Source organism: Gamsiella multidivaricata, assembly GCF_025024155.1.
Source record: "Gamsiella multidivaricata strain RSA 2152 chromosome Unknown BC939scaffold_44, whole genome shotgun sequence".
Taxonomy (NCBI): Eukaryota; Fungi; Mortierellomycota; class Mortierellomycetes; order Mortierellales; family Mortierellaceae; genus Gamsiella; species Gamsiella multidivaricata.
In genome coordinates this window covers 197,269-223,113 of record NW_026251752.1, presented here as the reverse complement: position 1 = coordinate 223,113, position 25,845 = coordinate 197,269, and the positions used below count along the sequence as shown (strand labels likewise).

General features: G+C 49.1%; 8 protein-coding genes across 8 annotated transcripts; 3 read left to right on the top strand and 5 right to left on the bottom strand.

Moving 5' to 3' along the window:
• Nucleotides 1-1,194: 1,194 nt before the first annotated feature.
• BC939DRAFT_455565 (Alg9-like mannosyltransferase family-domain-containing protein) lies at nucleotides 1,195-3,396 on the top strand. The gene is made up of 6 exons (XM_051556212.1): nucleotides 1,195-1,504; nucleotides 1,592-1,699; nucleotides 1,793-2,118; nucleotides 2,229-2,882; nucleotides 2,976-3,168; nucleotides 3,264-3,396. Exons 1-6 carry the CDS (start codon nucleotides 1,232-1,234, stop codon nucleotides 3,339-3,341), a joined length of 1,632 nt encoding a protein of 543 aa, XP_051410930.1. The 5' UTR covers nucleotides 1,195-1,231; the 3' UTR covers nucleotides 3,342-3,396.
• On the bottom strand, nucleotides 3,383-6,283 carry BC939DRAFT_478281 (uncharacterized protein; the record flags this gene model as incomplete). Its single annotated transcript, XM_051558751.1, has 2 exons — nucleotides 3,383-5,904; nucleotides 6,013-6,283. The coding sequence occupies 2 exons, from the start codon at nucleotides 6,281-6,283 to the stop codon at nucleotides 3,383-3,385; spliced, it is 2,793 nt and encodes a 930-aa protein (XP_051410929.1).
• Nucleotides 6,284-8,727: 2,444 nt separating this feature from the next.
• On the bottom strand, nucleotides 8,728-9,872 carry BC939DRAFT_205614 (uncharacterized protein). The gene is made up of 3 exons (XM_051550657.1): nucleotides 9,588-9,872; nucleotides 9,422-9,500; nucleotides 8,728-9,342 (listed from the first exon to the last, which is right to left on the bottom strand). Exons 1-3 carry the CDS (start codon nucleotides 9,738-9,740, stop codon nucleotides 9,044-9,046), a joined length of 531 nt encoding a protein of 176 aa, XP_051410928.1. The 5' UTR covers nucleotides 9,741-9,872; the 3' UTR covers nucleotides 8,728-9,043.
• A 1,267-nt stretch (nucleotides 9,873-11,139) lies between these two features.
• On the top strand, nucleotides 11,140-12,303 carry BC939DRAFT_398542 (tyrosine phosphatase family-domain-containing protein; the record flags this gene model as incomplete). Its single annotated transcript, XM_051552428.1, has 4 exons — nucleotides 11,140-11,306; nucleotides 11,403-11,496; nucleotides 11,845-11,860; nucleotides 12,005-12,303. 4 exons carry the CDS (start codon nucleotides 11,140-11,142, stop codon nucleotides 12,301-12,303), a joined length of 576 nt encoding a protein of 191 aa, XP_051410927.1.
• Nucleotides 12,304-12,432: 129 nt separating this feature from the next.
• On the bottom strand, nucleotides 12,433-15,643 carry BC939DRAFT_455540 (uncharacterized protein). Its single transcript, XM_051556211.1, has 3 exons — nucleotides 13,942-15,643; nucleotides 13,722-13,822; nucleotides 12,433-13,614 (listed from the first exon to the last, which is right to left on the bottom strand). The coding sequence occupies exons 1-3, from the start codon at nucleotides 15,229-15,231 to the stop codon at nucleotides 12,648-12,650; spliced, it is 2,358 nt and encodes a 785-aa protein (XP_051410926.1). The 5' UTR covers nucleotides 15,232-15,643; the 3' UTR covers nucleotides 12,433-12,647.
• A 2,632-nt stretch (nucleotides 15,644-18,275) lies between these two features.
• Nucleotides 18,276-19,548, bottom strand: BC939DRAFT_518306 (GPR1/FUN34/yaaH family-domain-containing protein). The gene is made up of 3 exons (XM_051561179.1): nucleotides 19,404-19,548; nucleotides 19,153-19,309; nucleotides 18,276-19,030 (listed from the first exon to the last, which is right to left on the bottom strand). The coding sequence occupies exons 1-3, from the start codon at nucleotides 19,513-19,515 to the stop codon at nucleotides 18,631-18,633; spliced, it is 669 nt and encodes a 222-aa protein (XP_051410925.1). The 5' UTR covers nucleotides 19,516-19,548; the 3' UTR covers nucleotides 18,276-18,630.
• A 2,053-nt stretch (nucleotides 19,549-21,601) lies between these two features.
• Nucleotides 21,602-24,130, top strand: BC939DRAFT_455532 (major facilitator superfamily domain-containing protein). Its single transcript, XM_051556210.1, has 6 exons — nucleotides 21,602-22,060; nucleotides 22,188-22,272; nucleotides 22,382-22,713; nucleotides 22,853-23,159; nucleotides 23,261-23,498; nucleotides 23,623-24,130. Exons 1-6 carry the CDS (start codon nucleotides 21,799-21,801, stop codon nucleotides 23,938-23,940), a joined length of 1,542 nt encoding a protein of 513 aa, XP_051410924.1. The 5' UTR covers nucleotides 21,602-21,798; the 3' UTR covers nucleotides 23,941-24,130.
• On the bottom strand, nucleotides 24,131-25,757 carry BC939DRAFT_455529 (GTP-binding protein YchF). The gene is made up of 4 exons (XM_051556209.1): nucleotides 25,622-25,757; nucleotides 24,784-25,507; nucleotides 24,549-24,683; nucleotides 24,131-24,408 (listed from the first exon to the last, which is right to left on the bottom strand). Exons 1-4 carry the CDS (start codon nucleotides 25,714-25,716, stop codon nucleotides 24,163-24,165), a joined length of 1,200 nt encoding a protein of 399 aa, XP_051410923.1. The 5' UTR covers nucleotides 25,717-25,757; the 3' UTR covers nucleotides 24,131-24,162.
• Between the last annotated feature and the right edge of the window lie 88 nt (nucleotides 25,758-25,845).

Here is a 25,845-nt window from a genome sequence, read left to right as displayed (position 1 = left end):
AGGTCGATGGCGAACTCTGCTCAATCCTAATAGAAAACAATAGAAGCATGGCGTTAAACGTTGCTCGAGTGCCAATTGGTATGCTTGTACAATGAAAGGGAGGCACGAAACAATAGGAAGAGGAGCAAGTGAAGGGAAGGAGGTATTCAAAATACAATAGCGTTGGCATGAGAGCAACACTAGCGGATCCTGTGTCCTGTGTACAGCCATATTTTTGTGTCGTCTTCATGCGTTTTCTTTACACGAAATCATGCGTCCGTTTTTGTCGGAGGTCCATAAGAAGCACAGAGCGAACAGCGAACAAAAGACGACGCAAAGAGATGACAGCTTCCGTCCCCAGTTTTCTTCTCATCACTTGCTCAATGGCGTATATTCATCAGCCGTAATGAAAGAATACAAAGTACAGCTGAGGCAATCGACTGCTTGAATCCATGGCCAGCCTGTTCCGTCTGGTGGGTCCTGTTTTTTCTCACCACGAGTGCTAATTGCCGATGTTTGAGAGCGCTGCGGATTTTGGATGATTAACAGACATACCTTGACAGATATAGACTGATACCAATGGGGGTTTCCTGTTAGAGTAGTATAAGGATTCGAAAGGAAGAACTGGCAGAAGAGGAAGAAAGCCCCTGACGTTCTAAGCCTATGAGAAAAATAAAATAGTGCAGTAGCAGCAGTAAACCATTGCATGGTACATGGGGTTAGTCGAAGTCGACAGTGCCATTATGAATCACCCATAAAAACACACACCTGAGCAAAAGAAAAGGGAGAGTGACTCACGTATCGACAACAGGTTTATGAATGAAAAACAAGTACAGAAACAGAAAAGTATAAAAAAAGAAAGAGCGACGATATAGTACAGGCGGTAAAAAAAAAACTGATTGAACGATTGAACAGGAAAAAAAGAAGGATTCGCTTTTTGATAGTGGTCGGTCTATATGTACAGATGAAGAGAGATGAAAAACGAGCGTAAGAAGAATGGGTGAATGACAAGAGCGATGGCGTAAGAAGGAAGAAGAAAAAGCGAAGGAGCAAAGGAGAGAAGGGTGAAGGGAAGGATGGTAAACTTGATGCTGACAGCAGAAAAAAAAATACTTCACGTACACATTCGGACATGCATTTTTTGCCATACGTACAGGAAGTCACAGGACCTATGGATCTACCCTGGTTTCAAGAAGCACAGCAAACAGGAGCTCCCATCCAGTCATCTGTTGAATCCCTCTTATTCGCCTCGATGCCGCCAATTATGCGGAAACAACAGCGGTCCGACACTGCCATCCTCGCAGGCCTAGTTGTCTTTCGTGCTATCAATGCCTCTCTGGTCAAAACATTCTTCAGTCCCGACGAGTATTGGCAGGCGCTCGAGGTTGGACACAGGATCACATTCGGATACGGCTATCTGACATGGGAGTGGGACGTCGGTCTACGCTCAGCACTGCACCCCGCTCTCTTTGCAGGCCTGTACAAGGCCTTGTACATGCTCGGCATCGATGATGGGTCACTCTTTGTAAGTTGTATTCGTTCTAATCGATTCGCCTGCTTTACAACTTTTTTCATACAATCTAACCCCTGCCCTGGCGCTGTTCTTCTACAGATATATGCCCCACGGCTGCTCCAATCGGTCTTTGCTGCAGTCGCCGACTTTTATGCGTACCGATTCGCGTACCGTTTGTTTGAGAACCAAGTCACCGCCAATTGGACTGTAAGCCTCGCTGGGTCAGATCTGAGAACTGCTGCAACCCTCCTGGTTCATGCATTAAATGATTTCAAACGATGCCGATATCCCGCGAAATAGCTATTCTTATCTGTAATCAGCTGGTGGAACTTTTTCTGCTCGACCAGAACACTCGCAAACTCAATGGAAGCAGCCTTGACGATCGTCGCTCTGTATTACTGGCCGTTCACCTCTGTGTCACCCTCAACAACATCAGCAACCTCAAACAGACCCGTGTGGCTGGGGAGTCTACGGATATCGCTCGCCATCGCTTTTTTGACCTGCATATTTCGTCCGACAGCAGCCATCATGTGGCTCTTCTTGGGTGCATCCTTGTTGATCGAATATGTCAAGGCGGGCGATATCTACTCTACTATGTCAACGCTTGCCAATGTTGCTGTTATTGGGTAGGTCAATCTCAAGGAACATGCTGACGATGCGACAACTTTCTATGATGTGAACAGCTGCGGACGAAATTTCTAAACTGATAGAGCGAATGTTTTCTTTGTGAGCATAGTGGAAGCGCTGTACTAGGATCAGCTATACTAGATTCGGCTCTGATCTACCCTGAATGGACCCTGACACCGCTCAATTTCTTACGCGTCAACGTACTGGAGGGCATTTCATTATTTTACGGATCTTCGCCATGGCATTGGTATATTTCACAGGGGCTCCCTCTTCTCTTTGGAACCCACCTTCCTCTTGCCCTTTTGGGGTTCTGGCACACCTGGAAAGCTAGTACAGGACTCAACGCAACTCTGAAACGCCAAATTCTCTATCTCAGTCTTTGGATGCTGGTCGTCTATAGTAGTCTGCAGCACAAGGAGTGGCGGTTTCTGTATCCAATCTTGTACCCACTTTTGCCATTCGCTGGCGACACGCTTTACAGGTGGTTTCTCTCTGTAAAAGGCTGGAGGAATTCAAGAGTAGCAGTGACAACGGTGGTGGGCTTGGTTGTTGTGAATGCGATCATGGCCTGGTACACGGCGACGATACATCAGCGTGGGGTTGTCGATGTCATGAAATGGATACGCGAGGAAGGTAGTACGGGACAGATACGGTCTGCAGGGTTCTTGATGCCTTGCCATTCTACCCCGTGGTTTAGTAACATCCATCGAAGAAATACTGGACCTTTGGACATTTGGTTTGTGACCTGCGAACCACCTCTCGGGTAAGGATCCTTGCCTGCCGAAATCGAACTTTTTCACTACAGTGTTGACGATAGTATTCTGACAACGCTTCGATGCAACTTTGATATTTATAGTGATATCGATTCAGCGACCTATAAGGATGAATCAGATATATTCTACGAGGATCCTGTCGCTTTCATGAATGACCGAGCCACAAGGTCAGCTCAGAAGAACTTGCTCAAGGATAGCCATCTTGTTCTGTTTGAAGACCTTCTTCGCTCGTGGCCAGACATGCCACTCTGGCTTGAGTCTCGTGGATATCATGAGGTAAGGGATCAATATAGCTATACCGAAGAAGATATCGCTCTCTCTTTAGCAGCTGTACTCTAATGCACCTTTTTTGCTACCGCCTTGAAATATAGTGCGCAAGGTTCTTCAACTCGCATTTCCATGATGACAGAAGGCGCCGAGGAGATGTTCTTGTGTATTGTAGCATTTAAACGTGGGCCACAGCATACTAAATTAAAAATAGACTAGATATTTATCGTCGGGCAAACTGCGTGATTTGCTGGTGTAGATGAGCCGAGTAGAGATCATTAGGGTGCAGATTGAACCCGTGATGCCCAGGGCCTATGAAATACCCCTGTTGAAGCTGCTGCTGCTGCTGCTGCTGCTTCTGATGCATACTCTGTGCAAGCTTCGGGCTCACCATTTGCTGCTGTTGTTGTGTAGGCGAAAGTGATTCTAAAGCCCCGTGGATGAAAGGTCTGCGTAGACTACCAGATCCTGGGTTGCCATAGTCTAGACCTGCCACAGCTTGGTATCCACCGTTAGATAGCCGTACTACCTCGACAGAAACGCGATTTCTTGTAGATGGCTGTGGTTGCTGCTGTTGCTGCTGTTGGCGTGATGGAGACTCCTTTCTGATGATACCCGGTCCAAGAGCCTGTGTCCGTGGCCGAGCCGATTGCGAGCGACGAGGCAACGGATGAAGAAGAGTTGTTGAAGGAACCGGGTACTGGGATTGCATAGCTGTACCTGGCGCCGCCGGGTACAAGTTAGAAGAACGCATATCCTTTGGTCCAGACTGAAGCAAATTTGCTCCTCGTCGAGTAGTGTGTGCCATGGGTCCTGGTGCATTGCCTTCGACTGACTGAATCCCTGGTGCTGTAGGATGAGGTCCAATCAGCATTGCGGGTGCGCCTCGATCCATCGAATAGGAGTGGTGGCGTCCCATATTGGTAGACGCCTGTGGGGCAGATAACTGGTAGCCCATTGGGATATATTGCTGTTGCTGCGAAGTGTAAGGCAAATGCGATGGCAAACTGGTGGGCCCCTGAGCCTGGGACTGATACGCGTTCTTAGTATGCATCGTATAAGGTATCCGACTGCTAGTTGGCGGCTCCAAGACGCTCTCTGGATGCTCCGGATGATCAGAAGTGGCTGCTCCTGTGTTCGTTTTGATGGAAAGGAAGGGTCCAAGGGCGCTGCCTCGCCTACCCAAGATGATGGGCTGGTCGTCGTCCGAAGACTCGTTATCGCTGTCAATGCTGTCGTCTTTATCTCCTTGAGCATTTGCTGCGAATGAAGAGACCGTGCCAATATCTGCTATTTCCTTGTGCGCATTGATAGAATCTGTCATGAAATTGTCCCTGTTAGAGTCTGGCTCCTCAAGTTGGCCCTTTAGCTCTGTCGCGTTAACCTGCGACGTTTCAGAATCTGCGCCGACCTCTGCTCTCGAGATCTCAAGCTCCGTTACTGCCTTGGCACCATCGTCCTTATTGGTTTTGTTCTTCCTTGCAGCTTTGTCGTTCAAGTTACCAGTATCTAACTCTTGCGGGTATCCTACGTCCTTGTTTATCGGTTTCATATCGTGCTCTCTCATGCAGCCATAGCCATTATCGCTTGGAGCCGCTTTCTGATGATGTGACACAGCGGGGACAGGACTAAGCTCGGTACAAGTGTCCTCTGATTGTCGTGGTGATGCCGTACTCGGCTGTCTGGAGCCTTTGCGAGAGTGCACAGGCGACTCCCCATTGTACATATTATGCACATATCCATCTGCGGTACTTGTGGCCAGGCTGGTGAAACTTCCTCGACCTGAATACAAGGACGCCTGCATACCGAGTCCATATGTGGATGTGGGTCCGTGGGGGCCATATGGATACCCGGCCATCAGGGGATTGACGCTAGGATGTGGGCCATATTGTGCATTGATGTGGGGCTGAAGAGGGATGTTTTGACCAAGGTACATCTGCTGCTGTTGCTGTTGCTGTTGCTGTTGCTGTTGTGGTTGCAAGCCATACTCTTCGATACCGTACATCATGCCTTGATCCATACTGTATTGCGTCCCATATCTCATAGGGCTTTGCGGCTGTATTTGTTGCATATGACTGTATTCGTCCATGTACTCGCCGTAGTGACCCTCCCTTGCAGCAGCAGCAGCTCCAGCAAGATCGGCCCTGTGTCTGTCCTTCATCCTGCCAATTACTGCCTCGTGATTGATTGGACGCTGCTTCTTACTGCTAGATTCGCAGTAAGAGGATTCTTTTTTGCCTTGGTTCTGCTCTTGTTGTTGCTGTTGAAGCTGCAGCTGCCTCTGCTTTTCTGCCTCCAGCCCGGCATCCGAGCACCCAGAGTCGGACGTCTCGCTCCCTTCGTCATCGCTCGGCAACTGAGCGTTGGCCTTTCTAGTGGCATCCCGTGCCTGGGTAGCTATCTCTGCTCTCTCGGTTGCCAACTTGGATAGCAGCGTCTTGTTCAAATAGGACGGTGTGTTATTGATGATAGACGCGGTATTAGAAGTAGAGGGATTCCCCTGGGCGCTGATGGTCTGGCGGATAGGCGCGGTGGACTTATACGCAGTCGTTATGGGCGTATTGCCTGATCGCTGTAGCAACTCCGAGCGCAAAAACGCGTTACCCTTGAAGGTACTGTTCTGTTCCAACTTTCCAACTCTAGGAGGTCCATTTTGGGTTGGCTTGATGCTATTGGGATTGCGATCATCGGTGCTTGATGCTCCTAGGTCCAGTTGTCGCGAGAGCTCAGCCACGAGCCCAAAATCTTTGAAGATATAAGAAGTGTATAGGTTATAAATTAAGGATAAGAATGCGTGTCATTGAATGTCCGTAACATGAGGAGCAGTACGCGCCATTCGTCGCATAATCGTACCACTAAACTTAGGTCCGGGCTCTGCCTGCGATGACTGTGGACTATCTGGCGCTGTGGCAGCCAACCCGTCCATGATATCGTCCATTAGCGAAATGGACATATTCAGGTCTAACGAATTGATGTCCGTCGTGGGTATGCTAAGCGACAGGCGTGTTGCCGATCCATTAGACGAAGAGCCAGATAGGTTTGAAGCGGTCTTTCCTTGCTCCTCTGTCGTAGGCTCATCTCCTCTCGCCTTTTTCTTTCTCAAAAGGTTGGTCAACTTTCCCATGGCTGGTTACTTGTCAAATGCGATGTGAGGCAGTCGTGAATGACTGAATAAGCGACTGAGGATAAAGACACCAGGGGTGAGTCGTCTTGGCCACTTGAACTATCGATGGACTTTAGCGTACGGCGTGCTTGTAGGGGAACGCGTTAGACGCGCTTGAACTTGGAGAGGGTGGCGGTGATACTGGTGGGAAGCGCAATCTGAAAGTACTGTTAGAGCAGAGGAAAAAAGAGAAAAGCATCTTGGTTATTATCTCACTCTTCCACCGCCTGTTACTGTGTAGACGAGCAAAAATCGACCAAAGGACGCCGCATTTGAGTAGGAGGATCACAGTAAAGCAGAGAGGTTGGAGAAGAACAGGATCATTTGCGGACTTGTTAATGCAGTCAAGGGGCAGATGGGGGCAGAGGAGGAAAGCGCGAGAGAGGCAGAATGTATGCAAGGAGGCACAGGATGAGAATGCGCATTTAGACAACCACGGCTCGCGATAGGTAATAGCCCTTCGCCAGCAGTATAGTTAATCCGGGGCAATTAGGTGGAGGTGAAGTAACGGGAACGACGCCATAAAGATACAGCCAGGATGGCTATGCACTTCCTCTATCCTATCTCATGGCCCACTGAACAAATCGCAGTAGTTGTAGACAACATGGATCTAGGGGTTCTCGTGACAGTCGGTCGAAAGTGTCGGAACCGAAAATATGTTCTGAAATCAACGGCCCTTGCTATCCTCACCGATCAAGCAGTGTGTAAAGCGTCTGCGGTTCAGCACCCTACCTTAACCGCCGTGCGTTCTGCTCAATGATCCATCTGTTTAAATGATACGCTGTACACCAAGTAAGTGGTTCCGGTATCAGGACTTCAGGCCCAGGATACTCAATCGCACCCCGTGTTTTTTAGTTCCAATCTTTACTCTTAAGCATCCCTAAAAGGGATTCTCAGTCCCAAATAGGAGCTACCTCCAATGGGCATCAATAGTATCGCGCCAAACATAGATACTACATTGGGCTATAGAGCCCTGAAAGGACGCAGCCGACAAGGAGAGAGGATCGGGATAGAACGGAGTAGATGCCGGAATTCTCTTTCGATTACCAAAGTGTCAAAGACCCCCAATAGCCACAGCATGACCCCTCGCGATGCGGGAAGCATCCCAAAAAAAAAAATGTTAAAGGGGGATATAGCTCTCTCCTTTCTAATTTCCCCCCTTTCCGCGTCTCTTAGCACTGCTGGTATATTTTCGGTGGAAGGCCAGCTGTCGACTTTTAAGCTCTGGGAAAGAATTGAATGTGTTTCAAAAGAACCCAAGTATGATTTCTCATAGTCCTGATAAGCCATGGGATCGTATCGAGCACTCCCAATAAAGCTTTGTGCATGAGCGGAGGACAATACCTAACAACGAGCTAAAATATTTACGTAGACGGTGAGGGAGCGGGTTCGCGTGTGTCCGGGTGCTTAATTTTTTCAAGGAATAGACAAATATGAAATGACTGTGATATGGAGAGAGGATGGTGTTCTGGAACAGAATGTAAACATGGATCGACATTGATTAGCTGCGGTGTGAACCAATGCAACCAGAACAGAGGACGGAGTGAGTGTGGAGACGCGTGGACGGATTTACCAAGGGCTATTCATCAAAGGTGTTAGAAAATAGAACAAAGAAAGTCTGGAAACGGCGACGGGAATGTTATACTTAAATGAGGTAAATGAGGGACAAGAGAATGGGAGTAATTCCTTTCGTTTTCTACTCCTGGAATAGAATGAGGTGTTAAACCATCGTGGACATGCAAATCGTTAATAGGATCTCAGCTTACTTGGGACCATTGCTGATGACTTATTCAGGCAACAGTTCTGCAGATGTATCTGGATTTCTGAGCAGACCTCAAGGCACAAATGGCGAACATGTTGGTGCATCGCAAAAGGCTGAAAGCAAGGAGCAATTCAGAAAAAAGGAGACAACCAGGGTCGACACACTCTGCATTTACATCACCGACAAATGTCCTCTTCTCCTCTTGCTCTTTCCGGCACAGTACCAACTGCTCCTGATAACGGTGTCCACGCATGCATCCATCTGGACTAGATGTCCATTGGCTATTTACCCATCTGCGAGTACTCATTCGCCTCGAAAACAACAGTAGCAAGGCATTGTCCGTAAAATAACGGACAGGACATGTGTCGGATTGAGAGTAAAAATGTACTCCTTGTACTCCTTAGTTAGCATCTCGCGATAAAGATCAAGAGCGTATCCCAACGATCATTCATGAATTAACATTCCATTCTAAGTATCCTAGACTTGTGTGACGGGTTAAAGTCCTTAAATCTATCCGATGTGTTGGCCCATCTCCTTTGACAACTAAAAGCTGCCTTGACAGATATGTTCGGCAGCGCAGCACTATTCCTTTCCTTCCTCTCCTTTCGTCCTATGCCTTGCTTTCCTCAGTCACCGTAAAGTTGCATGTGAAGGCCCCGCTATGCAACCTGGAGTCCTTGGTATAGCTGTTCCCACAGGCATGGTCACCAGCCAATCAATCGCGTCCGCAACAAGTGTGAACTAACGCACGGACCGCCTACAACATTGCTGTGCAACTACCAATCTCTCTGGTCGTCTGCTTCATGATGAAATATGATTTGCATGCCGTAATTCATGCCAGGATGATCATAGTCGATTCACCGCAGCTTGAAGAAACAGGTTCATTAACAGGAACACAGTCTCTGCTTTATCTTTTATTATTGTTACGGATGCTTCCCAGAGTGATGAGCCTCTAATTGCTAGAGAAGGCACCGACAGCCAAACACAAGTTCTGCTCCGTGAACTGCATCTTGTAGGTCGATGTTCGCTTGGGGGAATGCCGCCAGATGGTCCTCCGGTTCCGTCGGTGTGATCGCTGCATTCTTCTTATTCCGCCTATCGAACGCAGGGGAATGGCTCTGCGAAACCGTAGGGAAGGAGACAGCAGCCAGCTCGTTTCCCTGAGCGTATTGCATATCTGTGATAGCCGCCACTCGAGTAATGTCCTGCGAATGCATCTCCAAGTGGACAGATCGAAAGGCCTCCATGAACACCTTGTCTATATCATATCAACTGAATATTAGTGTCGGATCATATTCGAACACGCTTAGCATGAATCCATGCATCTGAAGTCGTGCCTTGATCCTTGAACCCTCTGCTAACAAGGCTCAAGCAGCTGTGCACGAATAATGGAGACAATATCGATATGAGTCCTGGCTGTGGAATGGTCTGTGCAAATAATGAAGGCACATGGAGTGTGTCAGCTTCATAAAAAAAACGTCTTCGGGTATTCTTGATACATACCTTGTACAAGTCCAGCGAGGCCTCGACCCATCTCCGCAGGGATGAGTAGGCTAGGTTGTATGCATCAGGACTGACTAACTCATCCTTGTCATGCCTCTTTGACGCAGCCGCATCCTTCTCGCGTTTGTCAGTAAAATGATCCTGTATTTCCATCACATGACTATGTGACTATGAAGCCATATGTGCACCGCCCGGTATTGCAGCAGTGGGACTCAATGGGGCGCGCTGGGTTGGTGATGCCAACAGCTGCCCTTATTCAAGTCGTCTTTCGCTCGAACCATACTGTCGACGTATTCCATCAGCGCTCAGTCTCAGTGCCCGCGTCATTACAACCGCCAGCACGATCACTGTCGAGTTTTAGCGGATTTGCTTTTCCTTTCAGTAACACCACTGCTGCTTTTCACGCCACCGCCGTGGGATGGAATCGGAAAGGACCTACGTGAACTATGCCGCTAAAGAGTCCTCGTCTAGCGAGGGCGCCGAGCCTACCGATTCAGATGGGAGTACTGCTTTGACCTCAATTGATCGTACGAACGAATATACCAAGGAGCATGGATTTATGGACATTGATAGCAATCAGGCATCGGACGGGGATGACTTGGTAACTGTAGGTGCCAACAAGGAATATCCTCAACAGGCAGCTTTGCATGCATCCTCAGAAGCTGGTTCTACGCAAGATCGATTGGACAAGGCGATCTTAAAGGAGCCCGGGGGCGAAGATATCACTAAACGTTCCGCAATTTCCATGGCAACAATATCCGATGGCGGAAATAAAGGCGACTCGGACAACAGCGCTGCAGTCGGAAAGACACAACAAGAGCCTGAAAACAAGCCTGGACAGGACCAGAGTCAGAAGCAATATGAAAAACACGGGCAGGCTACCAGCTCGGCTAACTCGGATTCCGTACCATTGTCCGACTCGTTCCCAGCCTCAACGAGCGCTCAATACCAATCTCGGACAGCGACACCCGGTGTAGCACAAAATATAGCATCCCCGCTTGAGCAGGAGCGTAGGCAGGCACACGAGGGCGGACAGGGACATGGTCAAGTGCTAGAGGGCCACTCCGGTGTAATAGATCGGTACCAAGAGCAACAACTACAAAAAGGGCAGACACCATCTGCAATAACATCAGCTGCATTGCCCATTGGTTTGCAATCCAACCAACACCCTTCTATGGATGCGACACATGCTATGAACTCGACATCCGCTTCGCCCAGGGCAGCCTCGGCCATAGGAGAGCGTGTTTCAGTACCATCCAATCGTTCCTCAAGTACAAATACAGGCCCCGATTCAGACTCCACCCCATATGTCCCGTCAACGACCTCTTCTTTACACCCCTCCTTGTCGGTCGCAACCGCATTCAGCTCACTTTCTATTACCGCCTCCGCATCAGCCTTATCTTATATAGCAATGTCCTCTGTCGCAACACCCCTCATGACGCCGGATGCGCTTGTTTCCTCGAGTGCACTAGGCAACGATTACAATCACAATAATGCGAACAGCACACATCACACAAGCGCAGTCCATCAAACTTCGATTCCGCGATCGCTCATGACGGATACAACGGACCTGACTGTGAGCGGTGAATCTCTATCTTATCCTGAGGACCTCTGCCCGCCAGACAACTTCAACATGGTCTCAACATGGATCTACCGGAGTAGTTTTCCCAAGAAGAAAAACTTTTCGTTCTTGAAGAAACTGGGCCTGAAGAGCATTTTGTAAGTTGATCTGTCTGACTATTTTTTGTCGTACCTGCTTATGAAAATGCCAGGGGTGCTGACTGAAAACAATATTCAATACGATCTCCCTCATAGGACCCTCATTCTGGAGGATTATCCTGACCAGAACATGAAGTTTCTGAAGGAGAATAATGTAACCCTTTTCCAGTTCGGTATTGCCGGCAACAAGGTAAAATCCGCTCCTCTCTTTCGATTCTGCACCCTTGAGTATTCCTCGTTTTCATTTACGCCCCTCACGGGCCACACGCACGCGCTCGCGCGATAAAAAAGAAAGGCTGGAGGAAGAGATGAGACTAGTGAAGAGGCGTGGGCCTATCGGATAATGCAAAAAAGGATCTGCTCCTAGTTTATCCCGCATGTATTATGAGAACAATGCCCGATTAGCAATGCATTTTATATTCTCTGGTCCTGTCTGTGTTGCTAACGGGAGCTATATCGACCTTTTTTTGTTACTGCGATGGTTCATTGTCGTCCAATGATCTCCAAACGTGCATCGCTCCACAATTCAATTTCCTAGGAACCCTTTGTCCAAAGTAAGTAAACAACTTCAATGCTCTCAATGATCAAACATCACTCACGCGATCTTATTTCGCGTGCTCTTCCCCAGGAGAAAACTTGAAAAGCTGACCAGAGTTTTATCCGCCTATTCCATGTTTGAACCTTGTCTTCTCAAATAGTTCCTGACGACAAGATCTGCGCTGCCCTGGCCGTCCTGCTCGACCGTCGCAATCATCCCATCCTCATCCACTGCAACAAGGGCAAGCACCGAACTGGCTGCTTGATTGGGTGCCTCCGCAAGCTGCAGCAGTGGAGCCACACGTCCATCTTTGACGAGTACCGTCGATTTTCGCACCCAAAATCCCGCTCGATGGACCAGCAGTTCATCGAACTGTTTGACAGCCGCGAGGCCTGGAAGGTCATTGATCCAAAGTGGATTCCAGACTGGAAGACCCTTGGTCATCACGCTGGGATGTAGAGGCAACGAAGAAATAAACACAGCACAGTGGCCTGAAAATGAGCTGGCTCATCCTTCAACCTTTGTCGTCTTTACGATATTCCTTCGTAAATGTACCTGAGTGCTTTTTTTTTTTTTTTGGGGGAGGGGGGGGGGGGGGGGGTATCGATGGTATGTTTATTGTAAAAATGATTCTTTGCTACAAGTATATCTCATTTTTAGATACTGTTTGCTTTCAGCGCTTGCCAGGCGCTATACCTTCCATTAGTATGTTTGCTCATCCGTACTCTTTTTTTCATGATCTTTCGGTTACCACCTCGCGGCGGCGATTATTCTTCCGGATGAACTGGCGGAGGAGGGATGCCTCAGTCCATGGGTTCCTCTTTGATGTAAACCTCCATGGGCTCCTCCTTAATCGGGGCCAGATGCATTACTCTTTCCGATCGTGATGCTGCTGCTGCTGCTCGAAGAAGTTGATCCTCAGTGTCGTAGATGCGGCGGGTCTTGACGACGCCTCCTTGCGCGTTGATTCGACTGGATCGAACCTGGTGGAGAGGTTTCTTGCGTTCGTGTGACGATCTGATGGCTGTGGAGATAGGTGTCGCTACGGCGGCCTTGGAAGGTGCGAGGCTAGTGGTCAAGTTGTCGAAGACACCGACGGGCATCAAGGGGAACCGAATCACCTGCTCGTGATCGCCTAAACCTTTGCCACTGACGACGCGCGAGGAAGTCACCTCCACATCCAAGCGAAGATATCGCTGCTCGGATTCGCTATCAGTCGGGTTGGGGTTGGGCATCCACGGGGGCAACTGGTTCTTTTCCTCGGTAGCACTGGATCCGATAACACCATCAAGCGGCGAAATGAACGAAAGGCGAGGACGACGAATTTCACCGTTCGTCGCCTGAGCTGGACCAGCAGCTCTGGATACACCCGAGGAGCGGAGTGAATAGAGAAGGTTCGAGCAATAGAGCCAGGCATCGCGGTCAGGTTCATTCATCTCCTGAGAGGCATCCGGACGAGTCCACGCCAAGGGCTCGTGGTTCTGAGCAAGAAATCCGACGCTCTTGGTGTTCTCGCTTTCGGAAACCGGCAAGGTCTCGTTGATGATCTCCTTGTCAATAGCTGGAGTTGAAGTAATGGGTGTAGTCACTGGTGCCTTCTTGGGAATGCTCACGGGCTGATGTCCCAACCAAGTCTGAAGCGCACGGTTGTCCGAAAAGACCATCAAGTCGGTCATGTTGTGCAGATCCTGCTTGTTTGATGCGGTGTCGCGCACTTGTCCCGAAATCGTAGGGTTCTTTGTGTATGAATCGAGAGCTCTTCCGATGATGCTAGCGTTCGTTATTCATGGTCGACAACAATTCGGAGTCAGTGATACGTAAACGAACCTATGGTCACTAGAGGACTACATCCATACAATACTCTCTTCGTCGCTCACCTTGAACCAATTCTTGGACGATCCATGGACCTGCCTCCGACCATGAGTGTCTCCAGTTTGCCGCCGGGCAAGTTGAACAATGCAAATGAAAAGAGAATAATCTATAGAAACGACCGGAAGAAAAACAGGATAACCATCAGCATCAATGACAAATATTTGCTCTTTTCGATATCAACGATTCAACAATATATTTCTTCTGAAATCAAGCAGTTTAACTTACCATAAAAACGACACCCGTTGCCTTAGAGTTAAGTCCACGCTCCGAGTCAGAAGGACGAATATTGCGCTCCAGATCCATATCCATGCGGAAGGCGTCTGATTGCGGGCGGTGCGCAAGGACATTGATCTGTCGATGAAGACGTTCACACTCCTGTCGGGCAGAGTCGCGCTCCTCACGAGCAGTGTCTCGCTCGACCGTCAACACCCTTACGTTCTCCTCGAGCTCCGAGACGCGTTCCGTTAAATCTTGGTTCGTTGTCTTTAGGAGATCGGTGTGGGTCTCCAGTAAATTGATGTGCTCACGCTTGCGCTTGCGAGAGAGCAAGGCTGCCGCACGGTTCTTAATCAGGCGCTCTTGCCGCTTTGCCTGTGCACTCATGGCGGCCTCTGACTGGGGCTTCTCCTCAGGAATCAGCGTTGACTTTACGAGGACAGGATTCGAGCGCGTCGCGTGGGGGGTGAGTGCTGGTACGATAGATGGTCTTCGGATAACTACTCCTCCAGCTGCTGTTGTTGCCGGTGAGGCCGCGATGATGCGGGGCGAGAGAGAGGGCGACTGCTTGATAAAGACATCGTGTGCAGTTGTGGGCGGCGAGAGAGGCGCTGATGGTGCCAAGGGTGCCAAGGGCATCAGAGGTTTCAATGGAGCCAAGGGCGCGAAGGGAGCCAGGGGAGCCAATGTGGCGGTCTGAGCGGGCGTGGACAACTGTTTCTTGGCTCTCTTGATTTTCTTCTCTGCCTTGACGGACGAGGCTGGAGAAGGCGGAGTGTTGAGGGGACGCTTTGCAGATGTGTCTGCGGGAACATTGCTGCCGGTATTGCTATTGTTGACAAGCGCTGCATGTGGGAACGCGGGAGCGACAGACGATTGGAGTAGGGATGCATCGATATCAGAAAAGATGGGCCACGCCCCGGGCTGCTGCTGTTGTTGCTGCTGTGCGGGTTGAATCAGGATAGGGAGGGTTGAGGCCGGCTGTGTGAGATCTGAGTAGACATACTGCCAGTAGTCTAGAGGATTATCCGGGGACACGTCGGATCCGGATCCTTCGTCGCAGGAGTCCATATTGCTGTGCTGGGGCGAGCCTGAGGACTCTGAGAAGGTACCGACTGAGGTTGGGGGCGAGGGGGGGTGGAGCAGATCCTGATACTTGACAGCGCTGTCGTCTGCAGTCAGCGAGTCGAAGAATTGGGTCGAGTCGAAGGCCGAAGCATTGGTGGTCTGGGATTCGAGAAAGTCGGTGGTGAGAAAGGAGAGGATAGAGTCGTCCTCGTTGGTAGTGCTGTGTGCCATGGTTGGGTAGATATCTCAAAGGACAGGGCTGTTGTAACCAGGTGCGAGGGGTGAGGGTGAAAAGAAGCGAAAGAGAAGAGTCCTTTCCGCTTTCTTTCTTTACTTTCCTTCAAGGGCTCGATTGGATATGTAGTGTGAAAGAAGAACGGGGGGGAATACGTGGTAGATACGCCTGTATGCTTGTAACCTTGGGTTCAAGGAGTGAGAAGAAAAGGAAGGAAATAGGAAGGGAGGGGGTTGCGGTACGGAGATGAAGGAAGGCGGAAAGGGGGGGAGTTGGAATGCAGTAAGCAATCAAGCTGAAGCAAAGAAGGAGATGGAGTAGGGATTGACGATGGCTGATTCCAAAAGATCCGAAGGATGTCCCAATCGGTTGATGGTGTGATGGGCTTGATGGTGTGATAGGAAACAAAGGCTGAAGAGAGGGGAGGGTATAAAAAGAAGAGAGCAACGTGGAAGAAGGGGAACATTACCCTGTATAATATGAAATTGATTCCTGGATTGCATGCCCCAAACTCCGAGGAAACAAACATACCAGCCCGTACGTCTTTAATGAAGGCCTGTGCAGGTCAATTGCGCTTCAGGTCGTACCATTCCACTCCCCCCATCGGCGTGTTCATCCTGTTTGTCCAACTTGCCACTGGACCGAACATCGCCCATTCTTTTCGATTTTACAATGAAGACTCACATTCTGCCCCAGTTCTTTGGTGAATATGATAAACATAAGGGAGCAACAACAAACTATGCAGTATCGACTGTATGTTGATGGCCCATTGTCGAGTGTTTTTTGTTTCGAAATGCATGTCGCACAGGAAAACTGGATGTGCATCTACCCTCCACAAATTGGAAAATAAACATTTCCATTATTTTCTACCCGCTTCCATCGGCGATCGCATACTTCCTGCTCGTCTACCAAGCCCATATGTCGCATGGTACCATAAGTCGCCAGACCAGCCAAATGCAAACAACCATGTCGCTTACAACAATCAGGAATGAGTAGTCTGATAGGGCTAGAAGAGAACAACGCGATGAAACGCAGACCAACGGAGGACTACGCCTGATGGACATTAATCAGATATCGATTGGACTATGTGATGGATGGATGGATGGATCGAGAATAAAGTGCGGCCTATCGCGCACCAGGGTCTTCTTGTTCTTGATGTTATTATTTGTGGTTGTCCGTGGCGCGCAACAGCGATGGTTCATAGAAGAAGGCTCTCTTGATCTTTATCGTACTACATATCAGCAATCTTAAGCATGCCCAGTCGACTCTCGAGTCTCGTTTAGCCTGTCCAAATAGTGACTAATCTGCAATGCAAGGTGCTCTTATTGATACAAACATACTAAGCGTGTGTCCACAGCGCCTCTCCGTGCGTATAAAGACGTGGTCGAAAGCAAAGCAGCTCCACGTGAAGGGGAAGGGGATGAAGCGCCGCAGGCGACGAGGTTTTTGACCGCTCTCCAGATCCGACCTGGTGCATCAGCGATTTATACCGTGGCATCATACCCCTCAGCCTTACCAAGGAGTAGTATAGCCTTTTCACCTCGCCGTCTTCGGTTGCGCGCCAGGTCATTCACAAGCTCGTCGGCTTTATTGAGAAACAAGCTACGGAGCTGATCTGGAAACCACGCTGCAAGGCCACCATTGCTCGAGAGCGAGAATAGGGAATCATAGCCAAGATGAAACGAACTCTATACAATGGACCGAGAGGGGACTAGAGCGATGGGGTTTGGATACATTTGCGACGACGACTACTGTCCATGTGGTGCGTTACTCGCCGACCATGCAAACGGGAGCTACCCTGGCCCCGTGCTCGACCCAGACGCTGCAAATCGGATGCTGCTGGACTGCCTGCAAGGGAGGAGGCGGTTGACAACCATAGAAGGGATAGGGAAACCACCTTTTTTGTAACAAGAAGTGTTCAGCTTTTAACATATTGATGAGATGTGGCAATTGTTACGTAGGCCCTAGAGACAGACCCGGAGAATGTGGCATGTCAACTGGCGACTGTGGATTGGTTCTGCTTTGGTGGAGAGGACAACTGTGGAAAGGGGATGAAGCGCGTTGCCTATGACAACCTTACAAACCAGACAGATACTACAGCCCCAGAGGAAATTTGGTGGCAAAGCGCGAGTCAAGATATCAAGTCGGTGGCGCACTCGCTCCATCTCATCAACGTCTCATTTCTGGTCTTGTTTCTCGCCCAGCGATATCGGCGCCGCTCCATCGACATTGAACATTGGTGGGGCCAAGAACAGCCATCTACATGTCAGGTCAAAATGCCTACAAGAGTTTGATCAACATCGTTATCAGCTACGTGAAGCAGGTTCATCAGTAGCACTAAGTATCTCCTTTCGTTCAGCACCAACGCTCGTTGCTACAGTAGACACGGGCGCCTCGTTGGTAGCGTACGGCTTATAGTATCACTTCTCTTATACCGATCATCGTAGTCTATTCGCTTCCATGCGTTCCCTATTGTCGAGCAATGCTCGCAACTGCAGATAAGGCTTTCATTTTCATGAGCCGACAGGCACGAACTGTATATTAATCTGCCCAGATTACGATTCTCGATTTAGCGCAGACAGGATCCTGCGCCATGGTTCACTGACGCGCAGGGTCAACGAAGTTACTGCAAGGATAATTCTTGCCTTGTAATAAAGAGAGAAGGTGGCCTATTATTATCATTATGACAAATCCAACCCTTGTGGCTGGCGCGGAGAATGGTAGACTGGACAAAAAAAAAAAAAAAAACCTAATGGATTGTGTGAAAAAAGGCGCCTATTCTTTTATGCCCTTCCGCCCAGCAGAATATTTAGACCTTCAAGGTTCCGGCATAGTGGAGCTGACAGGGGCTGGTAGCTAATCCTGACATTGTATTCAGCACCAAACTATCTACCTGAGCCCGTTCCACTGCTCAGTCTTCATGGTCCTGAGGCACCGCGCCCGTTGACTGGAGAAGAATCATGCACAGCACTTTTATCCCGGCAACTTGGTAGAAAAGGAAATCGGGCGCTTGTTAGGCGTCTGTTGTTGGTGTTGACAAATGAGTAGTGAACCTAACTTTGGTGCCTCCAAACTTTGGTGCTTTTGGGATCGGGATCGTAAAAACCACACCCACTATGATGCCGCGGGCAGATGAAACCAAAGTTTGTGGGGTAAGACGAGTGGAACTTGCCTATGTGTTCCAACTGCGTACCATAAGACAGTTTCATCTCCGACAGTCTGCGCAAAGCTCGCTTCCTGTCCTTCTTTTTATTATGCTAGTCTACAGCTCATATGTACAAAGGATTACAGTAACCAGAAAAGGACTCGAAGCCAGAGCGCTGCTGGTTCGTCAGTTATCACTGTCCCCGTGATGCTGCAGGTGAAACCACTTCCAAAGCTGGAAGTTTCTTATCTTACTCGATCTGAGCGCGAGCCAGGGGACCAACGGGCAAGCGGACAAAGGTATGCTGGGGAGTAAAGAGACTGGCTGCAGCGTTATACCAGGCAAGTAGCGCGGTCAACACACCGAGGGCACCTCCGATCTTGGTGGGGTAGTTGCCAGCATCCATGTGGGCGAGGTGACCGGAGGCCAAGAACAAGAAGGTCAAGGTCAAGACGAAGAACATGGTCGAGAGAGCCACTGTCGAGCGAAGGGTCGCGATCCAGAGGATGAAGGTGAAGATGGCCCAGGAGAGCAAGAAAATGCCCAGAGCATTATCGAGGGCGTGGACGTCCGATTTGTCATAACTTGGAATGATACCGAAGCTTGGGATCAAAATTGCTGCGTACGACAGCCAGAAGGCACCATACGAGCTATATACAGTAGAGCAGTAGTGGGCAATGAACGGATATGATATAAAAAACTTGGTCAGGTTTACTGCACATGTAAAGGTCCTTCGGCGCGCGTTTTCAACAACACTGAGCATGAAATTTACGTGAAGGCGGTAGCACCGAAGTTATTGCCGACCTTGAATTCCCACATCCCGGCCAAGATCTGGGTGATGCCCCCGTAAAAGACAGCCAATCCGGTGACGACCTCGACTGGACCGCCTGAGGGAACACCAGCACCCAAGTTAAAGAGCGAGAGGACGACTGGTCAAGATAGGATGAAAGGGACGAAACGCTGTCAGTGTATAAAACGGCGGACCGACTTGTTAGCGAGAAGCAGCAAAGCAGGAGAACATACAGGTTGTAAGAGCAAAGGCAGAGAGACCCAATGGACCGGGATTGATGATGACCGGGGCAACTACGACCTCAGTGGCAATACGGGGACTCTTGTACTCCTCGATGTGGGACATGTTGCGTTTTGTGTTTGTGCTGTCTATGTGTGTGTGATAAGTGTTGGGTGGTTGTTTACAGGGCGAATTATTGGGGGGACTAGTTAGAGTGGGGAGTGGTTTCTGCTGAGGATGAGGATGGTCAAAGAAAGAGGAGGCAAGAAACGAGGACGAAGAGAGATTTCGTTTTTATAATAGCACCAGCGAGGCTAGGAGACATGGCGAAAGGCCGAACCTCTCGGGATCTGGTGTGTGCTATTCCAGGGTCAAGAGTGCGCGTGAGTAGGCAGTGCCTCATTCACAGCAGCAACAGTGTTTGGCAAAGGGTCTATCCTTTCCTGTCGACCAATCCGCCTAGCCCAAGATAATTTCTTGCTGTTTACGGCTCTCGTGCAGTACACAGGTAGTACGAAGAGTTCATTGCCCCGGATGCAATATTGCGTACTGTACTGGTGGGCTGGGATAGTGGCCCGGGTTAGTGTTGACCCGCCAAAGATAGCAGAAGAACAACAACACACAAACCCCTGGATGATACCCAGATAGGGATAACATCGACAGCCAAGGTATTATTATACATGTCAACACTCGCCCTTGCCGCGTCCTGCCTGTCTGTTGCCTGTGTTATATGGGAAATGCTGCACCTAGCCAGTAGGGCGTTGAGGCTCAAGTATGTCCTCCGGTCAAACCAAGGGGTTGGACGTCTAATGCAAGCGAGCGGACCCTAAGCCGGATAAAATCAGCATGCTGGAAGTAAGCTTAAACTACCTTATTTCGATCTCCTCCGCTTCCTCAGTTGGTTTCAGCCCAAGCTCGTTGTTGCCGATGTGGCAATACACCTACACATCCATCCTCTGTTGAGGATCTGCTTTGATGAACGTGCATGTTCTCCACCTCTAGGCAAGGCCAGGTTTGTCCAACTTTGTGCTGTTGGACAACCTACTAGTTGCACAACAAAACAACCAAACAATACAAAACAACCAAACAACACAAAACAACCAAACAACACAAAACAAATTGGTCCGGCTAATTTCCGCCGACACCTTCAATGTGTAACACAGTATCATTTTGGCGCTACGGGAGACAGTATCCTTCACTATCCTGTACTGTATTCGACACCCCTTGGACCCCCTTTTGCTTGCCAAACACATTTAGATGGGCTATGCCTGCACGCCTTTGGACGAGGTAGCCTAGACACCGCCATGATCGCGTAGGGGGAGTGTGACAAAGTCTATATTTAACCGACCTAAGACTTCAAAAGTAGGATGAGCTTATTGATCAGCAGCATTATGGCATGCTCCCTGGCCGCGGCTGTTGGAATTGCTGCCTCTCTCAATCTTTATCGGATGCGGATTGTCAACTCAAAGAATGCACATGAAAGTGTATGAATCTTTGGGGGTTCGTGGGATTTTGCGGGCTGAACTGGGACTAACGCCTTATTAAACCAATCCCGAGGAAGGGGTCGAATAAGGTGCAGCCCATGATCGATCTATCTCTGTGGAGTGCCCTCGGGTATACATGTACACGTTGGCTTGTAAAGTATGACCAGAGGGCGAGACCGAAGGATCTACGAAGACTTTAGTGTAGGGGTGTGGAGGAAGAGAAGTGCCCGGTTCGTGGCGTTTCTTCGCCAAGGTTTGTCCATGAGCACTCTATTTGGCTGAGGATGATGTTTAGCGAGATCCCCTCATGACGCACCATTCGCTCCGGAGGGTGAGCTAATGTGGAGCAGTATGAGGTGAAATAGGTAGGCTTCCAAAGTAAGAAGACAGGGTTGCCCGAATGGCGCGACAAAAGAATATCTCGAAACAGACGTACCTTGCCTCAGTGAAAACAGGTTTAGCATCCGAGATCACGTCCTCATCTCTTACCTACCATATCTGACTTGCCCTCAGACAGCGCATAACCTCCCATATCTGCCCAGAATAACCATACATATGCTTCAGGATGATAGGGCCCTACTCACCAGAACCCGGAGCAACACTGCCGCTCACTGGTAGAGATCCATATTTACAGGTGGATACAGATGGTTCTTGCCTTCCTTCCTATGCCCCTTGATCTTGAGTAGGGCGCTTCACTTTCTCTCTCTCTTTTTTTTTTTTTTGGGCATCCAGACGAACATCTGTCCCTGAGATGCATATTCTCATTTGTTCAGACAGTAAAGTGAAAGGGGCCAGGCATGGGAATGAAGGACATGAAGGGTATCCATCTCTTCAAGGTCCTTTTCTCACTGCCTCCGCTTTTCCTTCCTTGCACTCTGGTTCAACCGATTAAACAAAATATACCCATCGTCTTCATTTTAATGTCATGATGAGCGCCAGTGAGATTTCAAATATCATGCCTGGAGCTCAGTACATGGCTTCGTCGGAAAATGCAGGCGTAGCCAAGGACTCGGAAAAGGGTGACATGTTCCCCGATAACTTTCCAGACAACTCCTCAGTGATAACATCCTCCACTACGTCGTTGGATCTAGTCGCTTTAAAGAAACTGACTGCAAAGATCGATCGACGTATCATCCCGCTCGTTTCTATACTCTATCTGTGTTCATTCCTCGATCGCGTTAACATCGGTACGAGTACGAGCGTCTGATCTTTACTATGCTGAAAGTAAACCATAAAATTCCCCATACACTAACATATCTCTCGTATCTCTTTCCTTCCATGACCCTGCGGATGGGGTATCCTTTTGTCTTGCAGGCAACGCTAAGGTTGCCGGGATCGAAAAAGACTTGAACATCACGCCTAGCCAGTATAACTGGGCGCTCTCGATCTTTTTTATCGGGTAAACAGCAAAGCAAGCATTTAAAATCTCCCTTAAATTCCATACCTTAGCATGTCCCTGTCAATTTGTTCTGATCTGTGCTTTTTCGCACCTCCTCTGGCTCTCCTAGATATGTCCTGTTTGAGGTCCCCTCCAACATCTGTCTTAAACTAGTCGGTCCCAGGATATGGATATCGCTCGTCATGCTAGCATGGGGAGGGATTATGATGGCCATGGCTGCGGTCAAGAACGCTTCTGGATTGTTGGTAGCTCGATTTTTCTTGGGTGTGGCCGAGAGTGGTCTCTTCCCGGGTATCGTCTACTTGTTCTCAATGTGGTACACTCGAAATGAGCAGGCACTTCGTAATGGCATCTTTTTTAGCACAGCGACCATGGCAGGAGCCTTTGGAGGAGTCTTGGCTTATGGTATCGCTCAAATGGAAGGCATCCGTGGACTCCATGGTGAGTTGCGCTGTGGACAGACACATCGGATTCCTATGCAGCCTAGACGTCCTTTTATTCTCTCTCCAAAGTAACAACAGTTCAGCTTGAAATGGAGACTGAAGTAAACCCCATTCCTTGCCTCCACAACATGACATAGGATGGCAGTGGATTTTTCTTCTGGAGGGTTTGCCGACAATACTCTTGACGACCGTCGTGTTTATATTTCTGCCGGATTTTCCAGAGACGGCTCGGTTCTTGACCAAAGATGAAAAGGAACTGCTGCTGAAAAGGCTGAGGATCGATGCCGGACCAGCAACGCAGACGCATTTCTCATGGCGGCAGTGTAGGATGGTGTTCAAGGACTGGAAGGTCTACATGCATATGATGATCTACATTCTTAGCACGACTCCTCTGTACGCGTTTGCGTTGTTCCTGCCCAGTATCGTTGTTGGGTTCAACTTGGAGTAAGTATCTATAACTGTTTCCAATACCAGCATTGCTGGACAGACTCTGCCACCTCACAATCGAATACTATCCAAACGCTAACACAAGACGTATTTCCTAGTGCGTTGACAACACAGATCATGACAGTTCCAGCATACTTGATTGCATGTGTCTGCACAATCCTCTGGGCATTCTCCTCAGACCGCTCAAAGGAACGTGGATTACATGTTGCTCTCCCTGGAGCGCTCTCTTGTCTCGGTTATATCTTACTTATCGCGACCCGGCACAGTTCCACGACAGCTCGTTACATTTGTTTAACCATCACAACTGTTGGCAACTTTTGCATAGTGGCACCCATGGTAAGCCCTTATCTGCAGTTTTATCATTCTATGGCAAAGTAGCGACGCGTGGAAGATAATAGGAAGCAGGAGGGCTTACATCTGGCAATCCTTTCTCACCATGAATGACGGCTATGATTACTAGGTGAGCTGGTTTACTTCCAACATTGGCGGACATACGAAACGCGGTGTCGCGACTGCAGCCATTATTTCGTTCGGGAATATTGGTGGCGGTATTGGTGGACAGGTCTACAGAGCTGACGATGCTCCTAATGGGTACGTTCGAGGTCATGCCATCTGCGCGGCCTGTTCAGGTTGCCTGGTAATTTTTGCGTTAATCACAAAGACGCTGCTGATCAGAGAGAACGCGCGACGTGATCGGCTTACTGCAGAAGAGTTTGCACGCGAGGCGGAGGGCGAGGATTTGTGTGATATGCACCCCGGCTGGCGTTACTGGACATGACCGAAGATGAAGCCGATAACAGTCCATAGATAAATAAAGGGCAACTAATGGTGCATGCTTAACGAGGCGCAGTGACGTTAAGTACCGAGCGAATGATGTGTCGTAATATGTCAACGTGTCCATAATCAGGCCCATTGCCAATGAGAATGTGCTTGAGACGATATGTATCTTGTATCTCAAAAACAATACTTCCACTTCTGTAGCTGTGCAACCGGGTTTATTTTACTTCTTCTTGGGCTGGGCAGTGACGTTGAACTTGAAATGGATAATATCTCCATCCTGGACAATGTAATCACGACCCTTCTGCATGTACTTTCCAGCAGCCTTGACAGCAGCTTCGCTTCCGAGCTCCTTGAGATCCTCGTAACGCATGACTTCAGCCATAATGAAACCGCGCTCAAAATCAGTGTGAATGACACCAGCTGCCTGAGGAGCCTTGGTTCCCTTGCGGACAGTCCAGCATCTCGACTATTGGACAAAATCAGGGGTAGTGGATGGCGCAGCAGGAAAAAAAAAAAAAAAAGAAGGGTGATGGCAAGTTAACAAACAGGCTCAATTCATGTCTCCAGGCAGAACAAACAGGGGCAATTGAACGCTGGGCTTTTTACCTCCATTGGACCGGCAGTGAAGTAGTAAATGAGGTTCAGGGCAGAGTAACCGGAAACGACAATCTTGGGCAATGCAGACGTAGTGCCAATCTTCTTCAACTCCTCCTCACGGGCAGCCTCGTCCATTTCAGAGATCTATAAATCCCATGCCGATCAAATCGCTAGATTAGTACCGTTACTTGAGGTGTATGAGCTCTAGATCCAATAGATGAAGCAACAATAAACACTGTCTTACCCTGCTCTCAAGGGATCCGGAGAATGGGATCAAGACATCGCCGGGATTGTTCTCCTGGACCCAGGCGTGGATCTTGGCGAGCCACTTATTCTTCTTGCGGATGTAATCAGTCTCGCTCAAGTTGACGAGGTAGATGACGGGCTTGGCAGTGAGCAACATGAGAGGGTTGATGACCTCGACCTCCTTGTTGTTCCAGTCACCGCAGCGGACATCCTTCTTGTCCTCAACAATGTGGTGCAACAGCTTCTCAAGAATGGCCATCTCTGCCTGACGAGCACGCTCGGGCGCAGTGTTGTTAGATCCCAGGCGTCCCATCGTCTTCTTCAAATCAGCCATGGCACTCTTGAGGAATTCCTCGTCCTTCAAACGGAGCTCGTGGTGAATGGTCTCGAGATCCTTGATAGGGTTGACCTCTCCATCAACATGGATGACATCGACCTCATCAAAAGCACGGCAGACGTGGAAGATAGCATCAACGGCACGGACATGGGACAAGAAGGCGTTACCGAGACCCTCTCCGGCCGAAGCACCCTTCACCAATCCAGCAATATCAATGACCGTCAACCAGGCGGGGATCTTGTTCGTCGACTTGAACTTTTCCATCAAAACTTCCATGCGTGCGTCAGGAACGGCAACGCGGGACTCCTCAGGATCAATTGTGCAGAAAGGGAAGTTCTCTGCAGGTGCCGACGAGTTGGTGATGGCATTGAAGAAGGTCGACTTTCTATTAACATTGTAAAAAATGAGCAGTGTTCGATATCAATTGCTGCGTCTCTTGGTGCACTGGCCGGAGCCTTTGAAAATCATAGGAGAGCCATATTGGTCCAGGACTACATACCCGACATTAGGCAGACCAACAACACCAATCTTCAAGTTGTTGGAGGGACGGCCCAAGAGGATCTTTTCTTCGGTAGCGGCCTTCTTTGGTGGCATGATGTCGAAAGTGGAAGAGTTGGAATGGGAGGAGGAGAATCATCAAAACACAGAACCGCTTTTTACTAGAAATATAGAAATAGTGGCTTATCACACGTGCAATAACAACGGTGCCTGATACTACAGAAC